General features: G+C 41.7%; 1 protein-coding gene across 2 annotated transcripts in view; it reads left to right on the forward strand.

Moving 5' to 3' along the window:
• Positions 1-19662, forward strand: part of cilp (cartilage intermediate layer protein, nucleotide pyrophosphohydrolase) — a 64248-nt gene extending 44586 nt beyond the window's left edge. For both annotated transcript variants that reach the window (XM_060852898.1, XM_060852900.1), the window contains 3 exons: positions 7173-7281; positions 13854-14011; positions 17052-19662. In XM_060852898.1, coding sequence (XP_060708881.1) covers positions 7173-7281; positions 13854-14011; positions 17052-19402 — 2618 coding nt within the window. In that variant the 3' untranslated portion in view covers positions 19403-19662. The remainder of the gene's footprint in view (positions 1-7172; positions 7282-13853; positions 14012-17051) is intronic.
• The last annotated feature ends 1295 nt before the right edge of the window (positions 19663-20957 follow it).

Here is a 20957-nt window from a genome sequence, read left to right on the forward strand (position 1 = left end):
TTAACCTACACACCCCTCAACTCACTGCTATCCATGTGCATGTCCAGCAGTCGCTTAAATGTCCCTCATGACTCTCCTTCCACCACCACCACTGGCAACGCATTCCATGCATTCACAACTCTCTGCGTAAAGAACCTACCTCTGTCTCCTCTATACCCTTCTCCTAATATCTTAAAACTATGACCACTCATACTAGTCAATCCTGCCCTGGGGAAAAGTCTCTGGCTAAAGACTCTATCTATTCCTCTCATTATTTTGCACACCTCGATCAGGACTCCTCTCTTCTTCCTTCTCTTCAGAGAGAAAAGTCTGAGCTTATTCAACCTTTCTTCATAAGGCAAGCCCTCCAGTCCAGGCAGCATCCTGGTAAACCTCCTTTGCACCCTCCCCAAAGCCTCTCTATCTTTCCTATAGTAGGGTGACCAGAACAGGACACAATATTCCAAGTGTGGTCTCAACAGGTTCTTGTAGAGCTGTAGCAAAACCTCGCAGCTCTTAAACTCGATCCCTCTGTTAACGAAAGCCAAAACACCATATGCTTTCTTAACAACCCTATCCACTTGAGTGGCAACTTTGAGGGATCTATGTACTTGCACACCTAGATCCCTCTGTTCCTCCACACTTCCAAGAATCCTGTCTTTAATCCTATATTCAGCATTTGAGTTCAACCTTCCAAAATGCATCACCTCACATTTATCCAGGTTGAACTCCATCTGCCATTTCTCAGCCCAGCTCTGTATCCTGTCTATGTCGTGCTGCAGCCTGCAGTAGCCCTCTATACTACCGACAACACCTCCAACCTTTGTGTCATCTGTGAAGTTACTAACCCACCCCTCAACCTCCTCATTCAAGTCACTTATAAAAACTACAAAGAAGAGAGGCCCAAGAACAGAGCCCTGCGGGACCCCACTCACTATTGATCTCCAGGCAGAATATTTTCCATCTACAACCACACTCTGCCTTCTGTCAGCCAGCCAATTCTGAATCCAGATAGCCAAATCTCCCTGTATCGCATACCTCCTGACTTTATGAATGAGCCTACCATGGGGAACGTTATCACATGCCTTGCCAAAGTCCATATACACCACATCCACTGCATGACCTTTATTGACCTGTTTCGTCATCTCAAAGAACTCAATAAGGTTTGTGAGGCATGACCTGCCCCTCACAAAGCCATGCTGACTGCCTTTAATCACACTATGCTTTGCCAAATAGTCATAAATCCTATCCCTCAGAATTCTTTCCAAAACTTTGCTGACCACAGATGTGAGACTGACTGGTCTGTAATTGCCAGGGATTTCCTTTATTATCCTTCTTGAAAAGAAGAACAACATTCACCTCCTTCCAATCCTCCAGTATGGCTCCTGTGGACAGTGAGGAAGCAAACATCCTTGCCAGCAGCTTAGCAACCTCCTTTGTTGCTTCCTGGAGCAGCCCAGGATAAATCTGGTCTGACCCTGGGGACTTATCGATCTTAATGTTTTTCAAAATTTCCAGCACATCAATTTCATCAATCTTGATCTGATCAAGACTGTATCCCAGCTCCTCAAAGTTCTCATTCACAACAAGGTCATTTTCCTTTGTGAAAACCGAAGCAAAAAACACATTTAGGGTTTCTCCTATCTGCTCAGACTCCATGCACAAGTTCCCTCCATTATCCTTGATTGGCCCTACCTTCTCCCTGATCATTCTCTTATTCCTCACGTATGCTGTAGAATAATAAAATCATGATAAAACTGATAACCCAAAGATGTGAAAGAGAAGGGAAGGCAGTAAAAGTTAGAATGCAAATGAAGATCATTTTCGCATAGGCTGCAATTGGCCTGACAGCTCAAAGTAAAAACAATTAACTTCTAGTTTCATGAAACAATGCCCCTCAAATTAAAGGAGGTAAAGGATTAAATATGAACAGCAGGGCCCCAAATTATCAAACTGCCTTCCTCGTTCTTTAAAACAGTGGGTACCAAAGGCATTTGAGTGAGCCATGTAGAGGTAGAGGAATTTAATTAACAAATTGAAAGCATGCTCTTACAATGCAATCAGAAATTTGGAAAGCTGACAAAGATAGAAAGGAAAGTAAGTTATCGTGAGGCTTAAAAAGTTTATAAAAGGCAAATGAATGTTCTCTTCTTATCAAAAGGGAATGGAGTATAAAAATAGGAAGGTTTTGCTAAAACTACACAAAGTATTAATCAGACCATAGCTAGTGTCCTCAGAAACAAATTGGAGGAACTAAAGAATGGATTTGCTGTGATCATGAGTTGTTGCTGAGGGCGATGAGAGCCAGTAAGTACATTTGTCAGCTTTTACTGTGCACCAAGAGCGGTAGCAGTGCTTTTACCGACATCCAGACTCTCCTGATCACATGTCCCTACATACTTGCAAGGAAGTATTCAACTCCAGATTCATTGGCGGCCTAGTTACCTATTCGAGAAGAACAGATACTCAAAAAAATACAGTGCGCAGATTCCTCAAGAACAAACCACGACAAGCAGACCAAACACAGCCAGAAACCCTAACCACCTTACCATACATCAAAGAAGTTTCAGAAATGACAGCCAGACTACTAAGACCCCTCGGAATCCTAGTAGCACACAAACCCACCAACACACTCAAACAAAAACTACCAAACTTAAAAGACCCAGTACAACCCATAGACAAAACCAATGTCGTCTATAAAAATTCCATGCAGGGACTGCCACAAACACTACGTAGGGCAAACAGGAAGAAAGTTAGCCACCAGGATATACGAACACCAGCTAGCCACAAAAAGACAAGACCCTCTCTCCCTCATAGCCCTACACATGGATGAAAAAAACCATCAATTCAACTGGGACAACACATCTATCCTGGGACAGGCTAAGCAAAGACATGCCAGAGAATTCCTAGAGGCCTGGCACTCCAACCACAACGCCATAAACAAACACATAGATTTAGATACCATCTATCAACCCCTCAGAAAATGAACAGGAAATGACATCATCATGAACCACAGGAACCCCATCCAGGACAAACATATAAATAAAAAGCAGGAGACAACGGTTTTGCTTCACTTTGAGGTCACCACTGATGATATTACCTAGCCAGGTAATGAAACGTCTGGATATCAAACCTACAGCTCAGCAAGCAAACCTACACCCTATTTACCTGCCTCCTGATCAAAGCACATCATCCGTTAGTTATTCCGATTTGTTTCTGAGGATCCTGGCTGTGGTCTGACTAATACCTTGTATAGTTTTAGCAAAACTTTTGTTTACACTCTATTCCCTTTTGATATGAAGGGAACATTCCATTTATCTTTTGTAGACTTCTTACATTCCCTTGATAACTTACTTTCCTATCAACATTTGTCATCTATAAATTTAACTACCATACTGTCACTTCCTTACTCCAAGTTATTAACAATTGTAAATAAGTGAGGCCCCTTCACTTGACATTATAACTTCTTATTTTATGAAATAACCTTCAATGTGGCACCTTATCAAATGCCTTTTGGAAATCCAATTTTGTCATGTCTACAGTTCCCCCCTTATATGCCTTCCTTATGGCTCCCTTTAAAGATGCTAGATTAGTCAAACATGCTCTTCCTTTCACTAAACCATGTTGATTCTGCCTGATTAGTATTATGATTTGCAAATGCATCCTAACACCTCCTTAAGAGTAGACTCCAATATTTTTCTAATGAAGCTGTTAGGTAAACTGATCTGTAGTTTATTGCCTTCTGTTTACCACCTTTCTTGAATAGAGATATTATTTCTGCAATTTTCCAATCTGTAGAGATCTTTCTAGAATCTCGGGAATTTTGGAAGATGACACCATTGCATCTGTTATTTCTGCAGCCAGTTTTGTTTTTACGATTCTTCGGAATAAAATCGATCAGGTCAGAAGCCAAGATAGCCTTTAGATCTAATAGTTTTCCATCACTTTTCCCAAGTGATTGTGAACATTTCACATTGCTCCATTCCTTTAACCCTGACTTCCGGGTGTTCTTGAACTTCCTTCTATGGTGAAAAAAGACACAAGGTACTGCACAATGCTTCAGACATTTCTTTGTTTCCCATTATTAATTCCTCTTTAATGGTCATCTTCCAAAATTGCATAGACTCTGGAAATTGCATTAACTCTGCAAGAGTTCTTTATGTATTAGAAGGTACCTCATGAAACCCCTGTATTTCAGAAGGAAGGCAAATAGAAAGCAGTGAACTATAGGCAGATCAGCCTGTCATCAGTACTAGCAAAAAACTACTGGACTTCATTACAAAGATGCCATAGCAGAGCACTTGGAAAGTAATGAAAGGATCGGACAAAGTCAGCAAGGATTTATGAAGAGGAAGTCAATGTTTGACAAATCTGCTAGACATTTTTGAGGATGTGACAAGTAGAGTAGATAAGGAGGAGCCAGTGGATTTGGTTTAACTTAGCCTTTCAGAAGGCTTTAAATGAGGTCCTACATAGTGGGCGGCACGGTGGCTCAGTGGTTAGCACTGCTGCCTCACAGTGCCTGAGACCCAGGTTCAATTCCCGACTCAGGCGACTGACTGTGTGGAGTTTGCACATTCTCCCCGTGTCTGCGTGGGTTTCCTCCGGGTGCTCCGGTTTCCTCCCACAGTCCAAAGATGTGCGGGTCAGGTGAATTGGCTATGCTAAATTGCCTGTAGTGTTAGGTAGGGGTAAATGTAGGAGTATGGGTGGGTTGCGCTTCGGCGGGTCGGTGTGGACTTGTTGGGCCGAAAGGCCTGTTTCCACACTGTAAGTCTAATCTAAGTCTAATCTAATCATAAGAGATTATTGTGTAAAATTAAAGTGCATTGTCTTGGGGATTGTGTACTGAAAGGATAGAGAACTGGTAGGCTGGGAATATTAAGGTCTTCTTCTGAGTAGTAGCCAGCGACTAGTGGGGTATTGTACAGATCAGCGTTTGGACCCCAGATATTCACAATATATGATTTTGATGAGGAAACTACATGTTGTATCTCCAGGTTTGTGAGTGACAGAAAAGGCTGGAGGATGTTGTCACAAAGCTGGTACTTTTTTTCTAAAAGCTGTTCCTTTTCTCAAGGATACTGTGTCCGTGGGTTTTCTCAGGGGGCTGCAAAACGGGTTTGGTACAGAGATAAAAGGGTATCGGGAGGCCTTTTTGTTTATACATAAACAGATGAGACTTTAGGCAAAAGTTTTTATGTATTTTCAAGTAACCTGTGTAAGACAAGAGGGCATGGCTAGCTCTCTAGCTGAGCAGTTCAGTCCTAGAAACTGGAGTTAAGTTAGTCAGTTCAGCAGTGGAGCTGTGTGGAAACAGGCTGCTAAACTCTCTCTCCTCTGTCTTTCTAACTTCGACCTGTAAGCCTTTGTTCACTTTTTGCTCTGTGCTTAAGGAGTTTGTTTATTGGGACTTGTGTATATTCGGAACAGCATAATTAAGTCTGGGATAGTCTGAGTTCTATGGATATTCCATTTTCTGTTCTTTGTGTTTAATTCCATAATTTTGTGAATAAAGTTTTGTCTGTTTTAAAACCTGGCAGTCAACCTAGCTAACTTACTGCGGATAATTTTCACTGTACACTTACTGAAACAAGTTGCAAAGTTACGGTTTGGGCTGCCTGCTTAAGAATGTTTTAAGTGGTCTGGCCTAGTCCATAACAATGCAAAAATGCTTTGGTGTGATTTGGACAAGCTAAATGAATCAGCTAGTACCTGACAGATATGGCATAATGTGAATAAATGTGGGCTAAACCAATTTGATAGCAGAAACAGGAAGGCAGTTATATTATCTGAACAGTGATAGATTGGGAAAGGAGAGAAGGTGCAACAAGACCTGGATGTCCTTTGTACATTAGTCGCTGAAGGTAACAATGTAGGTGCAGCAATTAGGGGAAGTAGGCAAATGGTATGTTGATTTTCACAGTGACAGGATTTGAGTACAGCAGTAAAGGTTTATTGCTGTAGCTGTTACAGGGTATTGATTAGACCACACCTGGAGTATTGTGTATAGCTTCTGAGGAAGGATGTCCTTGCTACAGAAAGACTGGAACAAAGGTTTCCCTGACAGATTCTGGGGATGATTGGCCTGACAAATGGGGAACAATTGATTGGTTAGGACTACATCACGAGTTTAGAAGAATGAGGGAAATCTCATAAACCTATAAAATTCTATCAAGATTTGATACAGTAGATGTAGGAGGCAGGTTCTTGATGACTGAGGAGTCCAGAATCAGGGGTCACAGTCTAAGGATAAAAGGAGATCTTTTAGGACTGAGGTGAGGAGAATTTTCTTCACCCAAGTAGCAACGAGCCTGTGGAATTCTGTGCTACAGGAAACTGTTGAAACCAAAACATTGAAGACATTGAATAAAATCTAGACGTTAGTTCTTAGGACCAAGGGATCAAAGGATATGGAGGGTAGAAAAAGAGTACAGGATGTTGAGTTGGATGTTTGGCCATGATATGCTGAATGATGGAGCACACTCAAAGGGCCAAATGGCCTGCTCCTGCTCTTGTATTCTATGTTTCCATCCTCGCCTCACTCTTTTCCTATTTAAATACTTGAATAAACTCTTTCTGTTTTCTTGCTCATTATCTTTTTTTGTGTAATTCTTTGTTGGTTTCTAAAATTAATTAAACTTCTCACATTGGAAAGTGATGGTCTAGTGGTATTCTCACTTGATGAGTAATCCAGAGGCCCAGACAATACTCCAAGACTGGGGTTGGAATCCTGTCACAGCAGATAGTGGAATTTGAATTTAATAAAAATCTGGAATCGATATTTTAATTATGACCGTGAACCCATTGTCAATTGTTGTGGGAAAAATAACATTTAGCTCACTAATGTCCTTTGGGGAAAGAATCTCCAGACCCACAGTAATGTGGTTGACACTGAACTGCACTCTGGCAACCCAGGATGGTCAGTAAGTAGCACAGCCAGTGATGCTCACACCCCGGCATAATTAAAAAAAAAGCTTACCTTTGTGTACTTATTTATTTTAAATATGTTTAAGCTTCCTTAGTTTGGCCAGGGAAGGAGCTGGAAGATCTATACGAGGTATCTGAGTCAATTTGTATAACCAGGGAACAATTAATGTAACCAGCAATTGAAGAAACATTCATTCTAGGACTAAACACAACTTACAGTGATTGTTCAATCTTTGCTAAATCTTGATCTTTGCACATTACAGAGAAACCATATATCAGGAAACATCCATCAAGCAAAGTCAGACATGAGGGACAAAGTGTGACTTTCTGCTGCAAAGTTCAGTGTAATCCCCCACCAGACAAGTACTTCTGGTAAGAATCCTTTTTAGGTAAATTTCTAATGTGTGCTTTTAACTCTTCATGCCCTCCTCTCTCCATATCTCTGTAAACTCTCTATCTTACCCAAATTGGATGGGAGGGCAATGGCCTAGTGGCATTATTACTCGACTGTTAATACAGATACCCCAGTTCAAATCCCACCACAGTTGATGGTGGAATTGAATTGAATTTTTAAAAAGCTGTAATTATTGTTGATTGTCAGAAAAAAAACTCACCTGGTTCATGAATGCCGTTGAGGGAAGGAAACCTTTATTCTCTACCTGCATGACTCCAGACCAATAGCATAGTAGTTGACTCTTAACTGCTCTCTGAGCAATTAGGGATGAGCAATAAATGCTGGCTTAACCAACAATGCCCTTATCCCATAATTGTTTAAAGTTAAAAATGGATCTTAAGCAGAGCCACTAATGGTGAAGTAAATGCATGGATGCAGTAGACACCAGATGCACTAGAGCGTTTTGTGGGTGTGACGGAGGTGAGGGAGGTAAGAATGCAGTCACCAGCATGGAGGAGGTGAGAGCTCAATTCAAAATGGTGCCATTTTATCATAGAGGCCAATGTTGACAGAGATTTCCAGTGTGCTTATTCCTTCCACCTACTGTTTTTAGGAACCAGGAGTAAAGGCATAAAAAAAAGTACTGCAGATGGTTGAATTCTGAAATAAAAACTGAAAATACTGGAAGTACTATGACGGTATGCCAACATTTGTTGAACTTATGATACAAACAGAAAAGGCTGGAGAAACTCAGGATCTGTTGTGAGAGAAATGCCGTTAACATTTCTTCAGAACTGAAGAAGAGCCATTCTGGACTGAAAGCTTGAACACAAAGCATTCTCTGTGTTGGTTTCACCATGGAGGCAGCATCTTTGTCTTCAGCTGAAAAGTTCTTGGGTCACAGTCCTCTGTATTGAGAATTGATTTGAGGTTTAGGAACAATGAATAATTGAATGATCAGACTGTGAATTGGTCTTGGGGCTTCATTCTACATGAAGATATTTATTCTCAGATCTGTGATGCTGTGTATGAATGCATGTGGCTTTGCTCACTGAGCTGGAAGGTTCATTTTTAGACGTTTTATCACCATACTAGGTAACAATGTCAGTGGGCCTCCAAATGAAGCACTGGTGGTATGGCCTGCTTTCTATTTACGTTAGGACATAAATACCTAAACACAAATAAAAAGTGAGCCATGCCACCACTGCTTCATCTGGAGGCTCACTGAAGATGTTACCTAGATGTTACCTTCCAGCTCAGTGAGCAAACCTACATCCAGAACCTCAAACTGAGCTACAAATCATCTCAACTCGCTCTGTATGAATACTAAGACCAGGAGGCAACTTCCTTTCATCATTGTTTCTTGGGTTGGAAGCAGAAGGTAGGCTTCAAAGAGGGATAAATATCATCCAGTGTTGCATTGTGGAGAGGCAGTGACCTGGTGGTATTACTGCTGGACTGTTAATCCAGGGAACTAGGTAACATTACTGGAACCCAGTTCATAATCCTGCCATGGCAGATGGTGGAATTTGAATTCAATAAATATCTGGAATTAAGAATCTAATGATGACCATGAAACCATTGCCGATTGTTGGAAAACCCAATGGGTTCACTAATGTCCTTTAGGGAAGGAAGCTGTGTTCTTAACTGGTCTGGCCTATATGTGATGCCACACCCACAGCAATATGAGTCACTCTTAACCTACTCTGGGCAATTTGGAATGGGCCATAACTATTGGCCTAGTCAGTGATACCCTAATCCTGTGAATGAATTCAAAGATTGTCCTAATATTAATTGTGATGTAATAGGCCACCATCATTTAAAAATGGACACCTCATTATTATTAATCCCGACCCTGGTCTCCCTGTTGTTTTTTTTCTCTTTCCTTTACCAAAATTCCCTAAAGTTGTTAGATTTCTCCATCGTCTTTCACATGTATCCATTTTGTTAATGTTTTACAAAGCTAATCCCTTTTCTTCCTAAAGCCATTCCTTGGCTCAAGGAGACTCTGACCTTGAATTTTTTTCAGAGGGGCAATAAACCCGGTCGGGCTCTGATCAGTCTGGTTAGGTACAGAGATGAAAATGATTTTCAGGCCTTTTGTTTATATGTAAACAGATGAGACTTCAAACCAGAGTGGTCATGCTTTAGAAGTGATATGAATAATGAAAGAGGAGTGGTCAGCTCTTTAGCTAGCTGAGCTGAACTGAGTAGTTTTAGTTCAGTCTTGAACTGGAAAGTTCATCAGGGAGCTGTGTGGAAAATCTCTCTCTTTCTGCCCTTCAACATCAACCTGTAAGCATGTGTTCCATTTATACTGGGTTTTAAAGGGAGTTTGCTTATTGGGCTTATTTGCTGTGTGTATTTGGAACAGCATGATTAAATCTAGCTGGATAGGTTGAGCTCTGTTAGGGTTCTTTATTCTGTTCTTTGTGCTTCATTGCCTAATTTTGTTAATACATTTTTTGTCTGTTTTCAAATTCAGTAGTTTACCAAAACAAGTTACAAAGTTAAGTCTAGGGCTGTGTGCTTAAGAATGGCTGTGTGCTTATGATCTGGCCTAGTCCATAACACATGCTTCATATTCACACCCTAGTCCATTCCAGAAGGCAGCGAAGAGTCAACTTTTTTTTAAAGGACATTAGAAAACTGATGGGTTCTTCTGACAGAGGTTAAGTATTCCGCATTAGATGAGGTTTTATTTTAATTGAATTCAAATGTTACCTTTTGCCAGCTGGAATTCAAATTGATATCCAAGGGCCATTAGCCTTGGCAATTGATTATAAATCCAGTGACATTACCATTATACCATGGTCTCCCCACCAGGGGTCTTCAGGAGTTACAATCCAAATTCACGTTTGGTTTAAGTTTTCATTCCTCCATCTTGCTTATTTTGATTGTCTTTGGATTACAGCTGTGTCAATTTCAGGGAATTTTATGTAGATTTCTCTCTGTGAACTCTGGCAAATCATCTGACACAATCCTGCACAGCTCACCATATGTATGCCTGTACCATATCTTTAAAGTATCGCACTCACACTGTGGCACTCACATGTGGTGGACTCACCACTGCCTGCTCCTTTGGGATTTTTGCCACTGACACTATATTTAAAAAGACCAGCTGTGCACCAGGTCAGCTGTGGCCACTGTTGCAACCATATCCAAGATGAAGACTCCAGTTGACTTCGGTTCCAGACAGGTTAGCTCCTGGGTGAGGAGGGATTAATTGGTTCCTTCTTGATTCACCCACACTCATAGTAGGTTACAACAAGGTTAATTTGAAAAGGATCCCTTCCTTTGTGGATAACTTTCTCCCAAAACCAAATGAACTTGTGCTTTAAATTGATTCAGTTTAACCAGATTTTCAATGGATAACAATGACTTAGTAACACACATACACATCAATTAGAATTAAGGTGCAAGTCCAGAAAGTTTAAACAATATACATGGAAGAGTCTCTGAATTGTTTGCAAAGAATGGAACATTGAACATAGAGGCTGTTGCAGTTAAGCTTACTGGTGGTGTTGAAGTTGGCAGCTGAACAGTAAGCTTCACAATCACTAGTTTAACTGAAATTCTGTAGTTCGAATTACTTTTGACCATGATAGAATTCCGACATTCCGACTGAGAGTCCTTTTGTTAAGATGTCCCTTTGTTAACTGATTTGTAGCTTCCTGAGTGAGAAAACTCTGTTAACTACAACACAAATGTAACTAGGGGATAGATCTTCAACTGTGACCACCACAGTACACTAATGCTCCATAAGACCCTCAGATATAGGAGCAGAATTAGGCTATTTGGCCCATTGTTAGGGCTTTGCAACTCGTTCATGCCTGATATGTTTCTCAACCTCATTCTCCTATCTCCTCTTTGTAGTCTTTGATCCTGTTATTAACTCTATCGCTGTCTTAAATTCATTCAATGACTTGGTCTCCACAACCCTCCGCTGTAATGAGTTCCACAGATTCACCATCCTCTGGTTGAAGAAATTCCTCCTCATCTCAGTTCTAAAGTGTCATCCCTTTACTCTGAAGCTGTGCCCTCAGGTCCTGGTCACTTCTATTTTGGTGGAAACATCTTCTCCATATCCCCTCTATCTCGATCGCTCCCCTCATCATTCCTTCTAAACTGCAGAGTACAGACTGAGAGTCCTCAACCACTCCTCATATGAGAAGCCCTTCATTCCTAGGATCATTCTTGCAAACCTCCTCTGGACCTCCAAGGTGAATACAGAAATCCCTAGATACAGAACCCAAAACTGCTTACCAATTCAGTCTGACCAGAGCCTTATGCAGCCTCAGCAGTACATCTCTGCTCTTGTATTCCAACCTTCCTGAAATAAATGCTAACATTTCATTTGCCTTCCTAATTGCCAACTCAGCCTGTGTGTTACCCTTAAGTGAATCCTGGACTAGGACTCCCAAGTCCCTTTCCACTTTCTGAAGTCTTTTCCCACCTCTTTTCTTCCTACTAAAGTGCATAACCTCACACCTTCCCACATTGTATTCACTCTGCCACTTCTTTGTCCATTGTCCTAGCCTGCCCATTATCTTCTGCAGCCTTGCCCCCTCCTCAACACAGCCTGCCCCTCCATCACATGTCATTTACAAACTTCCATGAATAGTTATGGACCCAACACCAAACTCTGCGGAATTCCACTAGTCATCAGCTGTCATCTAAAAAAGACCCCTTTATTCCCACTTCTGTCTTCTGCCAGTCAACTAATCCTCTATCCATGCCAGCAGCTTGCAGCTAAAACCATGGGCTCCTAGCTTATTTAGTAACCTCATGTGTGGCACCTTGTCAAAGGCCTTCTGGAGATCCAAGCAAGGATCTAATTGACAGACTTTGTGGCTACCTTAAAAGGCAAGCAAAGATGGAAGTACTGTAAGGCTTTAAGTTCTGAATGAGGTGGCAAAGTGCAAATAAGCAAGGCAAGATACAGTCACTGTGAGCATCCAAGTAAGTGTGAAAATAGCTAGTGCTAGCAAGAGTTCTAGAAGCCCTACAGTGTGGAGACAGGCCCTTTGGTCCAACAAGTCCACACTGACCCTCTGAAGAGTAACACACCCAGACCCACTTCCATCCTATTATCCTATATTTACCCCTGACTAATGCACCTTATCTACACATCCCTGAACACTATGGGCAATTTAGAATGGCCAATCCACTTAACCTGCACATCTTTGGATTATGGGAGGAAACCCATGCAGACACAGCAAGAACGTGCAAACTCCACACAGTCGCCTGAGGCTGGAATCAAAACCAGGTCCCTGGCGCTGTGAGGCAGCGGTGCTAACCAGTGAGCCACCCTGTTGCCCCTGAGCTGAGAAACCATAAAAACTGAAACACAGCAGCATCTGTGTGGAGAAATCAGAGTTAGCATTACAGTTTGAATGACCCTTCTTCATAACTGATATCAGCTAGGATGGTATTTATCTGGATGATGCAGACTTGGGGGGGAATGGAGTGAATAGATAGGTAGAATAAGGAGACAGATTAAACAGAAATCTTTTCAATAAGAGGAGTAGAACTTTTTCAAGTTGGACATACCTCAAAGAGATGCGACAGTGAATTAAACACAAATAAAACAAAAAAGTATAAGTGGTGAAGATCTGAAACACACAAACTCAGCAAATCCAGCAGTAGCTGTGGTGAGAAAACAGAGTTAACAGTTTGGGTCCAGGCACTTTTTGTCAAGGGCACCGGATGCCTATTCCTGCGATGGAGTCTGGCAGCAACATGACAATGAATGGTGTCAGTGAGCTCCAAAATGCAATGTTGAAATGAAGAACTGTATTCTAAGTGAATTGGAGATATACCATAAGAACGTTGTAAGGCTGGTAAAATCCAATGCCAACCTCCCTAGCCAGGTCACTGCCCATGAAATATGCCCTGAGATGTTGGGGACTGGTGGCACCAGGCTGGAAGTTCTAAGGAGCAGGTGGCAAGCCAGGTGCCCACTCTGACTTCTTTGGCAGGAACTGTTGCTGACTAGTTTCCACTCTATGGGTGAACACTAACAGAAATGATGTGAGGTAATATGCTAGTAAAATGGTAATACATATAAATAGGCTTCTTGCTACTATCACATTTCTCAACAAGGTCCACCTTCAACAATGCTGCTCCCACCCCACCTTCAACGATGTGCCTATCCCCCACCAATCTACCTGTTCTGACACTAACACCCAGCATGAATTGATCTATGGAAAGTCAGAATGGACTCAGTGGAATGAATGGCCTCCTGCCCTGTGTTATAGATAGGTAGAATAAGGAGACAGATTAAACAGAAATCTTGTCAATAAGAGTAGAACTTCTTCAAGTTGGACATACCTCAAAGAGATGTGACAGTGAATTAAACACAAATAAAACAAAGAAGTATAGGTGGTGAAGATTTAAATTATTTTTTGATTCCAGAGCTGTCCAATCTGACCCAGGTCAAAGGCAGCCATGGGAATTTGGAATCCTTGGATTGCATTGTGTTTTTCTGTTTGATTTAGATTCTTGTGTTTCTCTCCTTTAAACCTCTCCTCCATTCCTGTCTATGCAGGTATCATAATGGCTCTCTTTTAGATGTGAAGACACATGGTTATGACAGTTCTCTTGTGTTAAGGGACCTTCAACCACAACAGGCTGGGCAATATTTGTGTCAAGCTCGTAACAATGCAGGCTCTGTTAAATCCAAGCCAGCCTCGCTGACAGTGATAGGTAATTAAACAACTGAATTAATTTAAATTACAAGTAGATATAATTTTCTGAGGAGACTCGGGTACTTAGTTCATGTGTTACCTTGATTAGAATATACATAATTAGTTAATCAACTCAGATACATAGCCCTTTTTTATGTACAAGTGGAAGGAAAAATGCCACAAGTGTTTTGGTGATGGGAAAGAAGAATGCATTGATCAGAAGGACAGGCATACTTGTGTTGTGGGTTCACCTGCAGCAAATGGATTACAGTGGTTCAAGACAGCAGCTAACTGTCACCTTCTCAAGCCCAACAAGGGATCAGCAATGCTGGCCCATCAGCAACATCCACATCCCATGAGAAAAAAATCTGTTTTGACCTCAACATATACTAATCCGTTTGCAGTCATTGGACTATTTTTCAAGTGTAGTTATAGGAAGATGGTGACCATAACAGGATCCCCAAACCTACAGGTCAACCAATCCGAACAGTGCAGAAAGAGTCCATTCAGCATGAGTACAAACTGCCCCTCCGAAGAGTATCCCACCCAGGCCCACCCCTTCCCTGTAACTCCATATTTCCCATGGCTAATCCACCTAACCTACACAACCCTGGACACTATGGGCAATTTAACGTGGCCAATCTACCGAACTGGCACATCTTTGGACTGTGGCAGCAAATCCAGATAGTCCAAGGGCAAATGTATAGTCTCGACAATATTTACTGAGACTGGCATTGAATCCAGGTTTCTAGTGTTCTGAGGCAGCAGTGTTAACTACTGAGCCACCACACCACTCCAAGAACTGCCATGATGTGGTAATGATCAGATTTGAGGGATAAATATTGGCCAGAATATTAGGAACAACTCCCTGTTCCTCGTATTATGACCTAAGAGGGCAAGCTGCTACCTTGATTAGCAATGAGCTCCATTAAATCAGGTCTTCTTCAGTGTTGGTGATCCGACAATGCAGCACTCCTTCAGAAAGGCAAAGGAAGCTTGGAAGATAACTGTGTATAAAACCTCTGCAAATTTTTTGTCTTGGAACAATCATGTCCAAGAAATAACTTCAGCTTCAAAAATGTATATAGAGTCATAGAAATGTATAGCATGGAAAGAGACCCTTCACTCCAACTCATCCATGCTGACCAGATATCCCAACCCAACCCAACCTTGTCCCACCTGCCAGCACCCGGCCCATATCCCTCTAAACCATTCCTATTCATGTACCCATCCAGATGCCTTTTTAAATGTTGCAATTGTACCAGCCCTCCACCACTTCCTCTGGCAGCTTATTCCAAATACGCACCACCATCTGTGTGAAAAGGTTGCCCTTTAGGTCCCTTTTATATCTTTCCCCTCTCACCCTAAACTCTATTCTGGACTCCACCACCCCAGGGAAAAGACTTTGTCTATCCAACCATGCCCCTCAAGATTTTATAAATCTCTGTTAGGTCATCCTTAGTCTCTGATACTCCAGGGAAAACAGCCCCAGCCTATACAGCTTTTCCCAATAGCGCAAATCCTCTAATTCTGGCAACATTCTTGTAAATATTTTTTGAATCCTTTCAAATTTCACATCCTTCTGATAATCCAACAGAGGCCTAACCAAAGTCCTACGCAACTGCAACATGATCTCCCAACTCTTATACTTAATGCTCTGACCAATAAAAGAAAGCACCTTCTTCACTATCCTATTGACCTGCGACTCCACTTTCAAGGAGCTATGAACCTGCACTCCAAGGTCTCTTTGTTCAGCAACACTCCCTAAGACTTTACAATTAAGTGTATCAGTCCTACAAAGATTTGCTTTCCCAAAATGCAGCACCTCGTATTTATCTAAATTAAACTCCATCTGCCACTCCTCAGGCCACTGGCCCATTTGATCAAGATCCTGTTGTAATCTGAGGTAAATCTCATCACTGTCCACTACGCCTCCAATTTTGGAGTCATCTGCAAGCTTACTAACTATACCTTTTATGCTCACATCCAAATCATTTATATAATGACAAAAAGTCGTGGACTCAGCACCGATCCTGGTGGCACTCCACTGGTCACAGGCCTCCAGTCTGAAAAACAACCCTCCTCCACCACCCTCTGTCTTCTACCTTCAAGCCAATTCTGTATCCACATGGCTAGTTCACCCTGTATCCCATGAGATCTAACCTTGCTAATCAGTCACCCATGGGAAACCTTGTTGAATGCCTTAATGAAGTCCATATAGACCACATCCACCATTCTGACCTTGTAATATCCTTGAATTGATATGGTACAGAAGCAGTCCATTCTACCCACAATGTCTGTGCTGGCTGTCATAAGGAACAGTTCATGTTCTTTCTGAGCCCTTACCTCTTAGACCTGCAAATTCATCCTTTTTAGATACATGAAATGTTTGAAAACTGCAGAGAAATTTAAAGCACTGAAGGAGGCCACTTTGCCCATTGTGGCAGCCAGCCAAAAAACCTAACCCTTCCACCAATCTCTTAAAATTCATGTCTCTGAGTTACTCTCTGCTATGAGAAATGTATTCTGTTGAGGCCCCTCACAATGCTGTACACTTCAATCAAAAGTCTCCTCTTCAAAGAAGAAGAACCCCAGCCTATTAAGTAAAGCTCATTGCTGCAATTTTCCATTCTGGCAATGTCCTTGTAAATCTCCTCTGTCCACATCTTTAGTGAAATAATTTTTTGCGATTTAAATTTGTGCCAGCCTGGTCCAGTTTGTGGCATGGTCACCTCTGAGTAATAAAGCACACTAACATGGCATGACGTGTCAATGCAGAATTGACAGAGTTTACTTAAAAAACAATTTGGACTTTTTGTGATCAGGTGGATGTTTAAGATATTGTGGCACTTTATGAAGGTAGGCAGTGAATGCTCATGTGATGGTGACCAGAATTTCACCCTCAAAATATACATCATAAAAAGTATTGAGCCTTTTACATAATCTTCCTGTTTTCACCAGACCGGGGGTCACCATATCTGAAGTGCTTTGAGATTCTTCATAAAGCTGTGACATAAAATAAGCATGTGGGTTTAAAATCACTGTTTTTATTTTGACAGCTCTTGGTGCTCCTTCATGCAACCCCAAACCTAAGAGCCACTTAATACAGCTTCCTTATGACTGTTACCAGAATCTGACTCAGTCTTTTTACTACAATGTGGGAAAATGTTCTGTCACAACATGCAGTGGTGAGCATGAACCAGAGCCACGATGCAAAGACACAACAGCTTACTGCTGTGGGGCAGTGAAACTAGTGGAAAGGAAGATTTCCTGCACCAACTATATGCTTCCAATCAAGGTGGTCAGCAGGTGTGGTTGTCAGAAATGTGTTGAAACCAGGGCAATTGTCCGTGGCCGTGCACTTGCTGCTGATAATGGTGAAGCCATGCGGTTTGGACTGATTTTCATGAGTGGAAAGAAGATTAGTATGACTGGGTTTAGAGGAACATTCTCTGTTCAGGTTCCTGCAGACATTGATCGGCTAGTACTCACCTTTGTAGATCGGTATGGCAAGTTTGTGAACACAACAAAGATTCTTCCCTTTAACAAAAAAGGCAGCTCTGTCTATCATGAGATTAAACTTCTAAGGAAGAAGCCAGCAGTGACTTTGGATTGTTCTATCAGCAATACCATCTCACTGGGAGCAATCGAAAACCAAAGTCCCATAGTGGAATTGGAGATTCCTCCCAACTCCTTCTACAGGCAGAATGGAGATATTTACAGGGGGTTAGTCAAAGCCAGTGTAACATTCCTAGATCCAAGGGATATCTCGTTAGCGTCAGCAGCCCAGAGTGATCTGAATTTCATTAATGAAGAAGGTGATGTTCTTCCTTTGAGGACATATGGCATGTTTTCTCTTGACTTTAGAGATGAAGCGACAAAGGAAAGCCTCAATGCAGGACAAGTGAAGGTTTTTCTGGACTCTGCACAGGTTAAAATGCCAGAACACTTGGAGAAAATGAAACTGTGGTCAATGAACCCTGAAACGGGCTTCTGGGAAGAAGAAGGTGATTTTACTTTTATTAGTACTCGACGAGGTAAACGAGAAGACAGAAAGTTTCTGGTGGGCAATATGGAGATTCGAGAGAGAAGACTTTTTAACCTTGATGTCCCTGAAAGCAGAAGGTGCTATGTTAAAGTTAGAACTTTTCGAAGTGATCGATTTATGCCAAGCAATCAGATCGAAGGAGTTGTAGTGTCACTTATTAATGTGGAACCCATGTCAGGTTTTTCCTCTAATCCCAGAGCTTGGGGTCGGTTTGACAGTGTTATTACTGGCCCAAATGGAGCTTGCTTGCCAGCTTTCTGTGATGACCAGCAGCCAGATGCTTACTCAGCCTATGTGATGGCAACTCTAGGGGGAGAAGAACTTGAGGCAGTAGCATCTTTCCCAGATATGAACTCAAATACAATAGGTGTTCAGCAGTCTTATTTCAATAAGCTGCAGTATAGAAGATCAGATCATGAAGATGCCAATGTTAAAAAGACAGCTTTTAAAATAAATGTAGCCAAACCACCATCCACTGTCTCAGATGAAATGGATGGTCCTATTTACCCTTATGAAAATTTTAAAGAATGTGAAGAGGCTTCATTTAGTGCAGGTCATTTCCGATTTTATAGAGTCGAAGGAGACAGTTATGCTTTTAACACTGTACCTTTCAATGAGGATGACCCAATGAGCTGGACAGAAGACTACCTTGCTTGGTGGCCGAGGCCACTGGAATTCAGAGCTTGTTATATAAAGGTCAAACTCCACAGCCCTCAAGAGATTACTGTGAGATCTCGAAACACAGGAGGGACTCATCCTCAGACAGTTGGAAAAATTTACGGCATTCGTGATATGCGAAGTACTCGTGCTGTGGACCACTTGGGCATCTCTGCCGTTTGCTTGGAATTTAAGTGTAGTGGAATGCTCTATGACCAAGAACGCATTGACCGCACATTAGTGAAGATCATCCCTCAAGGTAAATGTCACAGAGAAAGTGTGAACAATATGTTACAGGAATATCTGGTCAACCACCTTCCTCTTGCTGTCAACAATGACTCCAGTGAATTTACCATGTTGGCTCCACTCGATCCCCTTGGCCATAACTATGGAATCTACACAGTAACTGATCAGGATCCAAGGACAGCCAAAGAAATAGCACTGGGGAGATGTTTTCATGGAAGTTCAGACAGTGTATCCAGAGTCATGAAGTCTAATGTTGGTGTGGCATTGACCTTTAATTGTAACGAGAAGCAGGAACACCGGCAGAATATATTCCAAAGTCTACAGAACTCTGCAAGATTCCCAGAGGTGAACAACATGAGAAGAAAGAGAGGAAAAGGACAGAGAGATAATTTATTTGGTCTTCGTCAATTTAATAAATACAGAAAGCAGAGAATAGCTCCACGCAGAAAGCAATGGTAGAGGAACCTGCAGTTCAGTGCTCTAGATTAAACAAACCCTTCCCAACAAACAGCCTAATTTGAGAAACTTGATTAGCCAATCACAAAATCAGCACTTCCTAAAGAAGGAAGTCAATTCTGTTAATCCATTGAGCTGGGAGATAATTGATCTTTTTTTTTGAAGTGCACAAATATAAATCCTATTTATTTCTTGTGGTATTTCAAAACATTTTTTTATCACTTACAATATATTTGCAGCAAAAATATATTGGAAAACAAAATTAAACACCTTTAAATATAATTTGTAGCTTCAATCTGATCCAAACTTTGTTCTTTTGATGCTATTATATTCTACTTAGAGTTACTATTTTATGATATGCACTCTTTTGTACAATAAATTGCTTCCATTTCAGATTTCTTTTACATATGGTTATTGCCTTAAGATTTATTTCATTATATGATTTTATTTAATTTGAAAGATTTGTATGTGTTACAACTCTATAGCAGCTGAGATTGGTGTCCTTAAAATGAGAACAGTCGACAGGTGATTTATTAGCAACGTTCAAAAGCATGGGAACATAGATTATACGAGCAGGAGTAGGCCATTAAGCCCATTGAGTGTGCTCTGACGCTCAACTGGATCGTGAGAAATTATGTCAAGTGAGAGATCAGCAACCAGACACAACCTTTACGGTAAGTGGCAAAATATTCAGAAGTTACAAGAGGGTTCATTTCTTTACACAGTAAGTAATTAATAGAATCCCTACACTGTGGAAACAGGCTATTTGGCCCAACAGGTCCACACCAAACAGCATCCCATCCAGACCCAACCGCTACCCCTGTATTTCCCGTGGCTAACCCACCCAGCCTGCACGTCCCTGAACACTACAAGCAATTTCCGACAGCTAATCTGCTTAACATGCACATCTTTGGACTGTGGGAGTAAATAGGAGCTCCCAGAGGAAACTCATGCAGACATGGACAGAATGTGCAAACTCCAACACAAAGGGTCCCTGGCAGCAGTGCTAACCACTAAGCACCATTAATGGTAGGGCCTTGGGCTGTGTTGTAGAACAGAGGAACCTTGGGGTTCAGGTACATAATTAGAACATAGAACAGTACAGCACAGAACAGGCCCTTCAGCCCACGATGTTGTGCCGACCATTGATCCTCATTTATGCACCCTCAAATGTCTGTGACCATTTGCATGTCCAGTAGTCTCTTAAATGTCCCCAATGACCCTGCCTCCACAACTGCTGCTGGCAACGCATTCCATGCTCTCACAACTCTCTGTGTAAAGAACCCGCCTCTGATCTCCCCTCTATACTTTCCTCCAACCAGCTTAAAACTATGACCCCTCATGTTAGCCATTTCTGCCCTGGGAAATAGTCTCTGGCTATCGACTCTATCTATGCCTCTCATTATCTTGTATACCTCAGTTACTTCCCCTCCCCTCCTCCTTTTCTCCAATGAAAAAAGTCCTAGCTCAGTCAACCTCTCTTCATAAGATAAGCCCTCCAGTCCAGGCAGCATCCTGGTAAACCTCCTCTGAACCCTCTCCAAAGCATCCACATCTT

Source organism: Hemiscyllium ocellatum, chromosome 39 (genome assembly GCF_020745735.1).
Source record: "Hemiscyllium ocellatum isolate sHemOce1 chromosome 39, sHemOce1.pat.X.cur, whole genome shotgun sequence".
NCBI lineage: Eukaryota > Metazoa > Chordata > Chondrichthyes > Orectolobiformes > Hemiscylliidae > Hemiscyllium > Hemiscyllium ocellatum.